The sequence below is a fragment of the Grosmannia clavigera genome, assembly GCF_000143105.1.
Source record: "Grosmannia clavigera kw1407 unplaced genomic scaffold GCSC_140, whole genome shotgun sequence".
Lineage (NCBI taxonomy): Eukaryota > Fungi > Ascomycota > Sordariomycetes > Ophiostomatales > Ophiostomataceae > Leptographium > Leptographium clavigerum.
Window position 1 is genome coordinate 1,973,627 of NW_014040801.1, and position 13,602 is coordinate 1,987,228.

Sequence of the window (13,602 nt, forward strand, 5' to 3'; positions counted from 1 at the left end):
ATGCACAGGAGATAAAAAAAACGCTATAATTGAGTAATACCAGCTTGTTGTAGCTGACAAATATCCCTCGGATCCATACCGAATCAATACCACGTACATGTCCTCGCCATTTTCTACTCCTCGGCCGCCTCCTCCGTCCTCCGCTTCTTCTTCTTGCGCTTCTTGGCATCGCCCTCCTCGGGCGGCACAAAGTCCTTTTCCCGCTCGCGCTTCTTGTCCTCCTTCTTCTGGTGGGCCTTCTCCTGGCGCTCGGTCTCGGTGGCCCGCTTCTTGGCTTCCTTGCTGAGGAAGTACTCGCCCGTCTCGATCTGCAGGTCGACCTTGCTCTTCTCGGGCGCCGGTGGGAAGGCTGTGTACGGCTTGGCCGCCTTGTCGGTGACTTTGAGCGGCACGCGCCGCTTGCTCAGCGTGCGCTTCTTGAAGTTGGGCAGAAACCGGTCCCAGCTCTCGGTGGCCAGCTGCGGGTCCTTGGCCAGCTCGCGCTTGACCATCAGCTCCTTGATCATGTAGATCGGATGCACGTTGGCCATGCAGTCCTCCACCACTCGGCGCACGTCCTTGAGCCCGCGGAACGGCCCCATCACCGCCACCGTACCGCCCTGAACCAGAATGTATGTCTCCGTCAGGATCTCCAGTGCCTTGAGCGTCGATCCGCCTGGCCCCAGAATCCGCTGCCGCCGCTTCACGAACCGCTCCTTGTTGCGCACCAGACTGCGGATCTTGATAATGTCCGCCGCCACGCCCTCCTCCAGCACCCGCAGCGCCTGTGGTGCCGGCACAGACCGCGACAGCAGTCGGATCAGGTCCCGTGCGTTCAGGATCGCCGCCGGGTCGTACGTACGCCGGGTCGTCTTGACCGTCATCGTACCTGTCACTAGGTCTAGCTCGCATGCAATGCCGTGCTTCTGCAGCGCCCGCGTAACGCCCGGCCACGCCTCCCGCAGGTACACTTCGCGGTACTTGGGGAACAGCGTCGAGAACGACGATTCCTCCAGAAAGCTGCCGCCCACATTGTCCTCCGGCTTGAATGGTTCCACCTTCCACTTGTCAATGTCGTCCGTGTCCCACGGCTTGTCCTTTTCGTGGCTTGACGGCATTGTCGCTGTCTTGGACCGTAAAAGGCTGGACTTTGTGATGGTCGAAGATACCGAGTACAACAACAGAACCGAATGATCGGTGCAAATGCAATGGGGAGTGCTAATAGAAAGTCTCGTAATGAGGTTCAACAGAAGAAAAAAAAGCTGCACCGGAAAATCTCGATAAGATAGCCAGCTCCAGCTTTTTTCGATTTTCAAAACTTAAAAAGTAGGCCGAAAATAAAAAGGAAAATCCAGAGCCCCATTGTAACGTTCAGCCAATCAACGCCCCGTCGCGCTATGCTCTCATGAACCTAATGAACACGTAACAACCGCGATACGGAATATTACTGGCACCATTGATAAGGCATAGTGCGAGCAGACAGAGATCTGAAAGCCTTGCAAATACATTACATGCACATGGCAAAGTGCCTTGCGGCCTGGGGCGCGTGTAGCCGCAAGGCTGCACGGAGTACATAGTACGACCAATTGCTGCATTAACTTAGGTAATTGCAGGAAAATTTTCGTAGCGGATCTTACGATGAGGTCTGAGGCCCGGGGCAAGTGCCATACACCTGTAGAAGGCCTACTTTGGCGTACAACACGCTCCGCGCCTTCTTTTTCAGCCTCCTATCTTTTTTTCGTTTTCTTTCTCAAAAACGTGTCTGCACGTCTTCGAAAGAGCAACCGTTTGTTTTCCTCCATGCTATCTCATACCCTCGCCTCACCCTCATCTCGGATTTGTGGAGTCAGCCTGCCAATCTTACCCTCAGCACCACCCGCTGCAACTTCACCCAGGGGGGCCAGACCAGTTTAAGCATCGCGCTGTTGCCTTCCGGCTTTGCCGTCTACTTGCTTCGTCAATCACGTCTGCTGTCCTCGAAACCAAACGTCACTACTCCCACATTCCAACGAACCGGTTCTCCCGATCGACGATTTCTGCAGAAGTTAAAATCGATTACATAAGATACCATATTTCGCATTTACTTTACACATCTTACATATCTACGACGTACCGGCAACTCAGACCCCCCTACACCCCCCTTGATATACCCCGGACTTGACTGGGTCGACGACGCAAGCGCTCACAGCTCCATTTGGCTGTTTGCGCACCGTGCTGTCTGCTGCAGCACACCCAGGCCCGCCCTACAACACGCTGGCTCCCGCCGCCATTTCGTTCCTCCCGCCGCCTATGTCCCAGTTGTCGCTGGCAGCTCTCCCCGATCCCAACCTCAATCTTGCCCCGCTACGAATGATGGTGGACGACGGTGTCCACGGACTATCGGCGCCGGCGCCACTGGAGCCCATCTCCCGGCCGAGCTCGGCCTCGACACAGGCATCGCTCGCCCAGCTGCCGGGCATCTCCTCTCTCGCCATGGGCGCCGGCATGTCTGGCCGGAGCTCTCCACAGCCAAAGTAAGACACCCATCGCCACATGATCACAGGAGCTCTGACACCCTTCACAGACCATCGACAATGGCAATGTCCACGGCTCTGGCAGGACTATCGGCCCTGCATTCCAGCACGTCGTCGCCGGCCGCCACATCTACCGGCGGTTCGGCTGGCAATCTGGTGAGTTTTAGAAAGAAATGGGGAACCTCGAAAGCGCGCATGCAACTGGCACCGGCTCCCGTCTCCTGTGCCTGTCTCTCCCTCTCGTCTTGTTGTGACCGGGCAATCGGCGCGATGCGAATTAGCCCTGCTAGCGTCCGGTGGTCAGCTTCGTGTACCGCTCCATGCTCCTACGAGTTGCTCAGTACGGCGTAGTTGGGCGACGATCCGTGCTTACTGCAGCCAATCCTGATACAGCAAAAGCGAGCAATCAGAAGGCGCCGTCCTAATTCCACCCCTCCCATCCTTCCTTATCAATTCTTATGTACACAGTCCCACATTTCCCATCCCCCCGAATTAAAACTGTCCAAACCACAGCAAATGTGTAATCTCATATCGGCACAACGATAAAGGTTTTTTTTGACCTCCTTATCATCTGGCCGACATCAACTCCACCGCCCCCCCTTCTTATCCTTCGCATTCTCCATTGAGATTCACAAATTCCTATCACCCTCCGACAGATTGCACAATCAGGCTCCCCCAGAGACGACCCGGGACCGCTCAGGAAGATGGCAACCATGGCTAACCATGATCGCGAAACCACGCAGCCAATATGTCAAAACTGCGCGACTTCGACCACACCGTTATGGCGGCGCGACGAGATGGGCTCCGTGCTGTGCAATGCCTGCGGACTCTTTCTCAAGCTGCACGGCCGCCCGCGTCCCATCTCCCTGAAGACCGACGTGATCAAGAGCCGCAACCGAGTGAAGACGTCGATGCGACCTGACCTGGCCATGAAGAAGAAGGTTCGCGAACCCCCTTTCGTCTTTGCGTTTCGGTGTCCTTATCTTCCTCTTATCCTCTTATCTGAGCCAGCCTGCTAACACGACCGTCGGTCCGCAGAACGCAGCCGCCGTCGCTGCCGCTGCTGCCGGCGTTGATCAGAACGGCGTGGTAGACTTGCAAAGCCAGGCTTACGCTGCCACGGCCGCGCTCACAGCGCGGCGGGTATCGCAGAAGCCAGCCAACGGCCATCTCGACGGAGAGCACTCACTGGGCAGCGCGGCCTCGGGAATGTACACGCACACGTCGTCGGGAGGCTACCCGATGCTGGACGACGGACAATACCAGAGCCAACACCTGCAGCCGTTTGGCGCGTCCGGAACGTCGCCCAGTCGTGCTGTGTCGCCTTTGAATGGCGACCGCATGGATCCGCAGAACCAGGACCAGCTCCTAGCCGCAAACTCGAGCCTGAAGACCCGCGTGGCTGAGTTGGAGGTCATTAACGACTTTATCCAGCGCCGGCTGGGCCACTACGAGCCGCCCTATGGGACAGGTCAGGACGGCCAGGACGCAAACCACCAGGCTATCGAGGCGCAGCTGCGATCACAGGTCGAGCTGCTGACGCAGTCGGAGACACAGCTGCGCTCGCAGCTCGAAGAGAGCCACCGGCGGGAGAACATGCTGAAGCGGCGCCTCGACGAATTAGAGCTCGAGCTGACCGAGTCAAAAAATGCCCTCGGCGCCTACGAGAGCGGACGGATCAAACGGCCGCGTCTCTCATCGCCGGTAGCCGACGTACCCGCCGACGCATTGGTAGAAGCGACGACAGCAGACGTTTGCGCAAACACGAAAGGCACGATTGAGGACGCTAGCCTGACCAAGGACATTGATGTCAACAATGATGTCAGCAACGGTGCCAACAACGATATCGGCAACGATGACAATAAAGCAGTTGTTTTTCCCGAAGAGGCAGACAAGAAGATGGCAGATAGCGACGAGATTGCGGCGATCGAAGCGACTAAGGACGTGCCAAACGGCGCCTCTGGGGACGAGGCCACCGTCACAATGCAGACAGCGAAGCAAGCCTTGGAAGAGACTTCCCAACTGTCAGAAGCGATAAGGCCGAGCTCACCCAAGCCATGACCTCGACTTTTGCCAGAAACCTGCTGCGGGCACAAACTATGATACCACGACAACATCCTCCCGAAGCGCCCTTATTTCCTTTCTATTTCCGCTTATTCAACTTGCTGCCCCCCATGTTCCTCTTGCCTTTGCGTCCAGCACCTCACAAAAACTCAGAGTATGGGAGTACGGGTCGATTCTGCTTGCACTGCGAGTGCTCGTAATGATCTGCTTTACTTTGCATTATCACAGGCGGCTTCTATCGTAGGGATTGGAGCAAAAGAAAAAAAGAAAAAAAAGAAAAAGAAAGAGAGAGAACCGAGAACCGAGAACTGAGATAGGGAAGCAACCTGGTTTAATCAAACGTGTCTCGGCAAAAGAACAGACAGGAAAAGAAACACATATGTGTGTTTAATTGGGATGGTGTTGGTACTGGGAAAGCGAAACTGTGTTTGGCTTGGAGAACGGAAGGAGCGGTCTTTCAGAGAGTACTCAATCAAAAGGGGAGATTGTCGCAGCTGGGATCGACAACGATGGCCCAGCTGCCACTGTTGCCATGCATCTGGCTATTCATTGTTAGTCTGCATTTTTTTTCTTCTACGGGACGGAAGAACCAGTCTTGGCGTCGTTATGCTTATATATATCCGCAAAACACAAGTGTATACACATCCTCAATCTGGTCTTTGGGGGGGTGTTTACGTAAATCACACATGCAGATGCTACATGATGACATTGCAGACTGCCAAACAATTGCCAAGTGCACCTTCACTAGTCATCGTCAGATAGGCTGAAAAAAAACAGACTATTGTTCCTTGGAGTTTCTTAGTCCGGATCGTATCCATCCTTCCTATCTGGCGTCGTCATTTGTCGATGCCGTATATCGTCCTTGGAAGGCGCTGTGCTCTTGATTGTCCGAGTTCGCGTCGCTTCACTTCTATCTCCGCTTCCCGGCTGTCACATTCGATCGTTCCCTTACTCCTCCTCAGCCTCGACGTACTTGTAACGGATGTCCTTCCATTGCCGCTAAAGCCCGAAGTTAGCCAACAGGGACCGAAAGCGCGCAATTGGGGGGTAGAAGGGGAGGGTTCATACGCCGCGGTTGATGTTGTCCCAGACCTTGTTCAGGCCGATGTCGAAGAACCTAGATGCGGAAGAAGACGGCATTAGCCTCCCTGTTTAGGATTCCTGATTGGCGGTAAGCCCAGAGGCCGACGAAATTCTCACGATTGGAAGACAAATGCAGAGCCGAAGACGACCGTAAGCATCGAGTAGTTCTTCCGAAAGAAGATGCTGTAGGCAGAGCGCGGCTGTGTTAGAAGAGAAGCACGAAAACGGCAGGACGGCGCGCATTGAGCAGGACTACGAGGCCTATCCGAGAAGAGCGACTGGCCATCAGTCAGGGAAGGGGAACTTGCTTGTAGAGGGGGCCCGTAGCAGCCTATATCGACACGAAGGGGGGGAGAGTCAGCAAGATGAGATCACTGAAAGGAAGAGTAGCGCCCCGAATCCGGGATGAGCAATGGGAGGAGGGAGCGCACCATTGTGACGAATCTGTCTCGGTGAGCGGTTACGGTGGTTATCTTTGTGTCGGGGGTGTACGGTCGACGGAACTGGATGTCGCGAGTGGTCTCGAAGTTCAGTCGGGGTTGCGGGTTTTTGCGTGGCTCGATCTTTTTTTCGGAAACTCTCGTCAATTGGAGGCTTTGCTTTTCTGGGCTAACCAACTAACTACCGACGCCTGATTGGCTCAAACTGGTTCGCCGCACTTTCCGAGTCACAGTGTCGACATACCTGTAGCCATATATTCGTACTGTCCGTTACACACAACGTCACCTGTCTCTGAACTCCAATATTTGAACTTCAATGATAACTTCGGTGACTACGACAAGTATGCAATAAGTACACTTTTCTGCCTTACATGCGCCAAAAGGTGATATGATCTTTCCAAATGTTGCTATTTCTTACGCCATGTTCCGGAATATCCTGCACGGTATCTTGTTAGCGGCTGTGGCGAAGATAGGTCACTCGCCTTCCAGGCCTCCAGTCGGGCCTACGGCCATAGCCATGGAAGATGAGGTAAGTGCGTCAATCCGGCTTGATGTTTCGTAGAGTCCAGGTCGGCACCGGATTTCCGTCTATCACAGAATCACGGGTCCATTCACTGATTATGATGGGGACGACTAAAATAGCATGTTTGTGTCTAATTTCTGTTTGGCCTTACATGTCCTCTTAGCACCTTGGGGCTGTATCAAAGAGGGAGGCCGTACAATAATTGGAGCACCTCCCCGTGATGGGACTGGCTTTAGTTCTCTGCGTTGTTTTATGGTGTGCTTCAAGCAAGGCAGAAGTCATCGACAGGCATTTCCATGTCGATCGTCGTCGATCGCCCCGGCGCGCATAGAATTGCATGCGGATGAGGTTTCAGTTAAGTTGATAATGGCAATGACGATGGTAATGACGATAGTAATAGGACACATTATCATGATAAGATACTTGAAACGGTAGCTTCGACCGTGTGGCACACTTGCCTAATGCCTGCAATTGGGCCTTCACCTTCCTTTTCTGGGACTGATCGCTCTCCTGGTGGGGATCCTCTTGCCTCCCCGGCGTCCTCGTTGTTTATGTCGTGACGTACGCAGCATCATACGGCGTGACGTACTCCTTACAAAGCTGTACGAGTACTTAAATCATTGCCCTCATCCTGCCTGATCGAAACCATATACCTAATCATCCTTATCATCTGTCTATCGTTACTCCAAGAGAACTATCCTACTCAGCATGCAGTCCATCTTCCAAGTCCAGCGGCAGGTGAGGGCAGACCTTGGCCTGGAGAAGGTTCGCGTCATTCTCAACAAAAACTACAAAGCAAACGGCACAAAGTCCTATGTCCATCTCTTGAACCGGTACGGCTTTCAGCCGACCAAGCCTGGCCCTTACCGTCACGTCAACCGCGTTCACCAGCGCGGGCTTCGTGTAACCGACATTACGAAAGTACATAAGCCAGTTGGTGGCCGTGTTCATCTCGAGAAGGTGCTCGCTAAGCACTCGGCAACAGGAGATGGGAACACACAGGCCGGCGAAGTGACTGCAGAGGATCAGCAGAATGATTCCATGTACCTGTGCGAAGTCGAAATCGGCACCCCTTCGCAAAAGCTCATGCTTGATTTCGACACAGGCTCATCCGATCTCTGGGTCTTCTCCACAGAGCTCTCTGCAGACGTACAAAAGGGGCACGCAGTCTTTGATTCGTCAAAGTCAACGACGTTCAAAACGTCCAGCGGCCTAACTTGGCAGATTGAGTATGGTGACGGGAGCTCTGCGTCGGGTGACGTGGGCACCGACGTGGTTACCGTTGGTGGCCTTGTCATCAAGAACCAGTCTGTAGAACTTGCGAAGACCTTGGCGGCACAATTTTCACAAGGTACTGGAGATGGACTGCTTGGTTTAGCTTGGCCATCGATCAACACGATCAAATCGGGTTATTCGTCCGACCCACAGCCCACTCCTGTTGCCAACATGATATCCGAAGGTGTTGTGCCCAAGGAAGCCCAGCTGTTCACCTCGTGCTTTTATGGCGAGCGTGACAACCAGGAGTCTTTCTACACATTCGGCTACATTGACGAGGACCTTGTCAAGGCTTCTGGTGCAGAAATTGCCTGGACCAGCATTGACAACAGTCAGGGTTTCTGGATGTTCCCGTCGACCTCTGCATCTATCAATGGCCAATCTATCACACTTTCCAACAACACAGCTATTGCTGACACCGGCACCACTCTTGCACTGGTGTCTGATGAGGTTTGTGAGGCGCTGTACAAAGCCATTCCGAATTCCAAATACGATGAGAAGCAACAGGGCTACCTGATCCCCAAAACCACGACGATAGACCAGCTTCCGACCGTTTCTATTACTGTTGGTGACAACAAATTCGTCGTTCAAAAAGAGGACCTTATCTTTACCCAGGCAGATGATACTCACTGGTATGGAGGCATCCAATCTCGTGGGAGCAACACATTTGACATTCTCGGGGATGTGTTTCTAAAGTCAATCTATGCTGTGAGTTCTCTGCAAGTTCGCATAAGTCAAGAGACAACTAACTGACGATGTGACTTCAGATTTGGGACCAAGGCAATGTCCGCTTTGGGGCTGTTCCCAAGATCCAGAAGACACAGACTTTGGACCCTGGATCGAGCACGTGAGGGCCATATGTTCCTAGAGCGTTGCGTTTCCGTACTGCCGATGTTACATTGAAAGGGGTAGTCTTGCATGAGTACATGATAGCCTCCGCCTGAATCCATTAGATAAGACTGAGCCTTGACCTGCGCGCGCACCACGCATGCAGTCAGGACCCCAGTCAATCAACCTAAAATACGAAATATCATCATAAGATACTCTGAAGGCCTTAGAGCTTACTGTGATACGTGCAGTTGGTCCGAACGTAGCTTACATATTACAGGGATCACCTCACTAAAACTGGTAAGATACAGCGCGCAGTCAATGGCGCGTTACAGGCTTAGAGGTGCAAGGAGTAGAAGCCACAACTCATTGGTGGGGAGATCGACAACATACGGAGTACGGAGCACGAGTACGGAGCAATACGGAGTATCCGTACTGATCGTCGGTTTCGAGGTGATAGTTGCTACGGAGTACTCCGTACGCATGCATGAAAGCACCTCACATCGTATGCAGCGTATGACGTGGCATCCTTTTGGATACTACACGGAGTACGGAGTGAACAAAGCCACTTTACGGCTGCGAATTGAGAACTATCTTTTTGCCCTCATCTTCGGCTGTGTCAACAGGACCAGCTAAATCCCCGCCCGCTTTTGCGAACGGAAGGTGCGACGATCGCCAGGTAAGTAAGCCCGATTGGCAAAGGGAGCCACGACTTGCTGTGACGGTTTTGTAGACCAATTATTATATTCTCCCGCAGCCCGATATGCCCATTTCAAACGTACGATACCTAAGTCCTATTGGCAATCGTTTTCAGGAAGCTTCATTTACGTGTTATCATGGATACTGGGCGAATACAATTGGTGGCGGTAGAAACAAAGCGAAACCAAGTATGGGAGTATTTCGCAGAAGCGCCGCTGTCGCTAATCGCTATACCAATGCTCCCTGTACGTCGCAAATCCCACAGACCTGGCAACGAATCATTGGCGACTTTCTTCCATTACATTCGCACCTATTAGTATGTACAGTATGACCAACATTCCTCTCGATAATACTCTGCCTATATCACTTGTCTACAAAATCTTGATTTTACCATACAGAAATCCTCGAACGCCGTTACTCAACCAGCATTCTTCACCATCAAGCACTGATGCAGCCTTGACCTCTTCCTGCACAGCAAGCCTACTATATATAAATGAGAAAGGTTATGATCAGTTGTGAAGCATGCAAATATGTCGTTCGACCAAAAACAAACTTACTGTTCAAGAGCCCATCTTCGTGTGGTCCCATCCAGACCACCACTACCAGCATCTCGGTCGTATATTGAGGGAACTGGAGGTGTTACCCAGCGGCCATGACGCCAAAAGTATACCGTACTGATGCTGCCGTCCATGATCATCCCGGATTCTGCATTGATTAAGAGCACTTCCTTCTGTTCAGGACCGGTTATTCCTGCCCGCTGACGAGCGTCATCATACATCTGTCGCCGAGTTGTCTTGTAGTGTGTATACGCAGAAGCTGCAATGCCGTCCAAATCGATCGATACCTCGTACGGCTGAGGTCCCAACTCTGACCGCAATGACCGCAACAGCGGGAACAACAACTGTGTCTCTCCCTTACCGTCGCAGGAACTAGCCATAAACCCAGGTGGTGGAAGCTGTGGCGGGACGAGCCCGACGAGCGCCGTTTCTTGTGCCGCAAATACACTGCAGTGCAACCTGCCATTCATGTTTAGGGCGACGCGGCACCGCAGAGGCCCATCGCCATTATTTAGTGTATGGCCATCAACCGAGCTCTGAAGGACGCGCTCCAGCCTTTGCAAGCCATCGTCCCCGGTGATGGTTGCTGCGGCATCCTCCCATTCCCAATGCTCTGCAGCTCGGAGAAGGCGATCCCGGTGAAAGTCCAGCATGTAAAAGGGCGAAGACTGCCTTGTATTCCATCCGCCATAGGCAAATGCCGACTTTTGAGGTAAGTCTCTCAAGGCATCATCATACCGCACAGAGCTGAACAGCTCAAAGCTGCTATCATCAGGCATTAAGAAAGCTCTGGTTGTCGACCCCCATCAGAGAGAAAGACGGTTCACCAAACAGCACCTTACGATCTCCGGCCAGTTGATACTGCTGTCCGCTGACGAATCATATGTTTATGGCCTGAGGCATTTACAACACACTAGTCGCCCAGCCAATCCGCAGGACACAGTAATTTTTTTTGTGTAGCTCCTTCCATAGCAAGCTTTTTTGTGGATGCAGCCAGACATCATCAGCGGGCAAAATCCGCGGGTAGCGAAAAGAACGAGCCACAAAATTTCCGATCCAGCCTCTGCTGTTCCTGCAACACATCAATAGCTTTACACCCACAGTAAACACGGCACTTTCTCGACCGTTTTGGAGCCAATTCCTTAAGCGCATCATATACCTAAACGTCTACTCTATCCCTTTCTACCCGCCGGACGTTGGACTCCGTCGATCATGGCTGCAAAACAGCCCCCCTTCGTTCCAGCGCCTCCGATGGCACCGGCGACGACTGCGACTGCTGTGGGCGTTTCCGGCGACTCGACATTCTGGGACCGCGTAACAAAGTGGGCCTCCGAGAACAAGACGGTCGTCTATACTGCTGCCGGTGTTGCTGTTGTTGTCACCGGCGCGGGGGTAGTATACTATCTGAATGCTCGAGTGCGTGCTCTCCATATTTATTTTTGACGACTGGCGATGCCGGCTTGATAGCGGGTGAACTCTGTGTTTCAAGCTAACACTAACTTTGAACTGCAGCCATCCGAAGGCCAGGCGGGTCACAAGCTAAGTAAGAAAGAGCGGCGGAAACGGAAAGAGGCCGAGCGGAAAGCAGCAGCCGCAGCAGAAAAGGCCATAACATCCGGGAGCGATGCCGGCTCCTCCAAACAGTCTGCGACCGCATCGGTTGCGGCTGAGGAGGAGCTACCAGAGATCACCGAGACCACCGTTCAAGTAATGGACGCCGAGGAGCGCAAGAAGATGGCACTGAGGTTGAAGGAGGCCGGCAACAAAGCTTACGGAGCGAAGAACCTCGAGGGGGCTATCGATCTTTACTCCAAGGCCATTTTATGCAAGCAGGACCCGGTATATTACTCGAACCGCGCAGCCTGCTATAGCGCATTGAGCGAGTGGGACAAGGTAGTTGAAGATACTACGGCGGCCATCAATATCGACTCCGAGTACATCAGAGCGCTGAACCGGCGCGCGAATGCCTACGACCACCTAGGCAAATACCGCGAATCGCTTCTCGACTACACAGCCAGCTGTATAATTGACGGATTCAAGAACGAAGCCAGCGCCCAGGCCGTGGAGAGACTGCTGAAGAAATTTGCCGAGACAAAGGCGAAAGAGCTGATGGAGACTCGACCAGCAAAGCTGCCGAGCCCTACCTTTGTTGGCAACTACTTGCAGAGCTTCCGAGCCAAGCCGCGTCCCGAAGGCCTCGATGATGCGGCTGATTTGGATGAGAGTACTGGCAAGGGTCAGCTGCGGTTGGGCCTGCAGTCGCTGGAGAAGAAGACGGCTGACGGGTATGAGGAGGCTTCCGCGGCATTCGAAAAGGCGCTGGAGCTTGGGGACCTGGGCGAGTATGAAGCTCTGGCCTACAACTTGCGCGGTACTTTCCTCTGTCTCCTTGGCAAGCATGAGGCGGCTTTGGCGGCTCTGACTACAAGCATCGAGTTGGACGAGACCATGACGCAGAGTTATATCAAGCGCGCCAGCATGAACCTTGAACTTGGTAAGTTTCCACGCTCATGAGAGGCCATGAAGACAATAGTGACTGACACGCATGCGTATAGGGGCGCCTGCCAAAGCGGAGGAAGATTTCGCCAAAGCTTTGACTCAGAACGACTCAGACCCAGACATCTACTACCACCGAGCCCAGCTCCACTTTATCAAGGCAGAGTTTGGTGAGGCGGCCAAGGACTACCAGAAGTCGATTGACCTTGACCGCGACTTCATCTTCTCCCACATCCAATTGGGAGTGACGCAGTACAAGCTCGGATCGATCGCCTCGTCTATGGCAACATTCCGGCGCTGCGAGAAGAACTTTGCCAAGGTTCCGGACGTGTATAACTATCACGGCGAACTGCTCCTAGACCAGACCCGGTACCAGGATGCTATCGAAAAGTTCGATAAAGCTATCGAGATGGAGAAGGAGACGAAGCCCATGAACATGAACGTGCTGCCTCTTATCAACAAGTCACTCGCTCTGTTTCAGTGGAAGCAGGACTTCTCCGAAGCCGAGAAGCTGTGCTCAAAAGCCCTGATCAGTAAGTCATCCCTACACGGCCTACGTACATACAGCTTGCTAACCGCGCGTCACTGTGTAGTCGACCCGGAGTGTGATATTGCGGTAGCCACAATGGCACAGCTCCTCCTGCAGCAGGGCAAGGTGACAGAGGCACTCAAGTACTTTGAGCGGGCATCAGACCTGGCACGGACGGAAGGCGAGCTCGTCAATGCTCTGTCGTATGCTGAAGCGACACGAACACAGATCCATGTGCAAGAGAAGTATCCGGCTCTAGCTGCCAAGCTGCAGGGTATGAGTGGCCCCGGCTTGCGTTAGGAGAAGAAGGTAGTGAGTCATCTGTGCTCTCAACGTCCAAATGGAAAAAAACTCAACCCCAGACTGTACCATTTCTGGAACACTACTCGGAGCCTCTCAAGACACGGCTGTGGACGGACGACACATAAGTAGTGGTTGCAAGGGACGCAAAGAACGATGATGATTACGATAGATGAGAGCGAAGAAAAAGGCTTGGCAAGAGGACCGGGAATGGGAAGGTGAAAGGGAGGAACAAGGTCGGATGGTCGTTTGTATAATGTGGGCAGGCAAGCCTTTTTACTCCTATCTTTCCCCTGCTGTCCCTTGTTTCGTCTGT

General features: G+C 53.1%; 5 protein-coding genes across 5 annotated transcripts; 3 read left to right on the forward strand and 2 right to left on the reverse strand.

The window, feature by feature from the left end:
- Window positions 1-113: 113 nt before the first annotated feature.
- On the reverse strand, window positions 114-1,097 carry CMQ_1577 (rRNA assembly protein; the record flags this gene model as incomplete). Its single annotated transcript, XM_014318656.1, has 1 exon — window positions 114-1,097. One exon carries the CDS (start codon window positions 1,095-1,097, stop codon window positions 114-116), a length of 984 nt encoding a protein of 327 aa, XP_014174131.1.
- A 1,171-nt stretch (window positions 1,098-2,268) lies between these two features.
- Window positions 2,269-4,553, forward strand: CMQ_936 (gata transcription factor; the record flags this gene model as incomplete). The annotated part of the gene is made up of 4 exons (XM_014318015.1): window positions 2,269-2,492; window positions 2,543-2,648; window positions 3,149-3,433; window positions 3,531-4,553. The coding sequence occupies 4 exons, from the start codon at window positions 2,269-2,271 to the stop codon at window positions 4,551-4,553; spliced, it is 1,638 nt and encodes a 545-aa protein (XP_014173490.1).
- A 2,757-nt stretch (window positions 4,554-7,310) lies between these two features.
- CMQ_488 (aspartic endopeptidase) lies at window positions 7,311-8,728 on the forward strand (the record flags this gene model as incomplete). The annotated part of the gene is made up of 2 exons (XM_014317567.1): window positions 7,311-8,585; window positions 8,645-8,728. 2 exons carry the CDS (start codon window positions 7,311-7,313, stop codon window positions 8,726-8,728), a joined length of 1,359 nt encoding a protein of 452 aa, XP_014173042.1.
- Window positions 8,729-9,775: 1,047 nt separating this feature from the next.
- On the reverse strand, window positions 9,776-10,740 carry CMQ_1145 (uncharacterized protein; the record flags this gene model as incomplete). Its single annotated transcript, XM_014318224.1, has 2 exons — window positions 9,776-9,887; window positions 9,962-10,740. 2 exons carry the CDS (start codon window positions 10,738-10,740, stop codon window positions 9,776-9,778), a joined length of 891 nt encoding a protein of 296 aa, XP_014173699.1.
- A 472-nt stretch (window positions 10,741-11,212) lies between these two features.
- CMQ_1093 (mitochondrial outer membrane translocase receptor) lies at window positions 11,213-13,286 on the forward strand (the record flags this gene model as incomplete). The annotated part of the gene is made up of 4 exons (XM_014318172.1): window positions 11,213-11,377; window positions 11,474-12,455; window positions 12,517-12,990; window positions 13,051-13,286. The coding sequence occupies 4 exons, from the start codon at window positions 11,213-11,215 to the stop codon at window positions 13,284-13,286; spliced, it is 1,857 nt and encodes a 618-aa protein (XP_014173647.1).
- Between the last annotated feature and the right edge of the window lie 316 nt (window positions 13,287-13,602).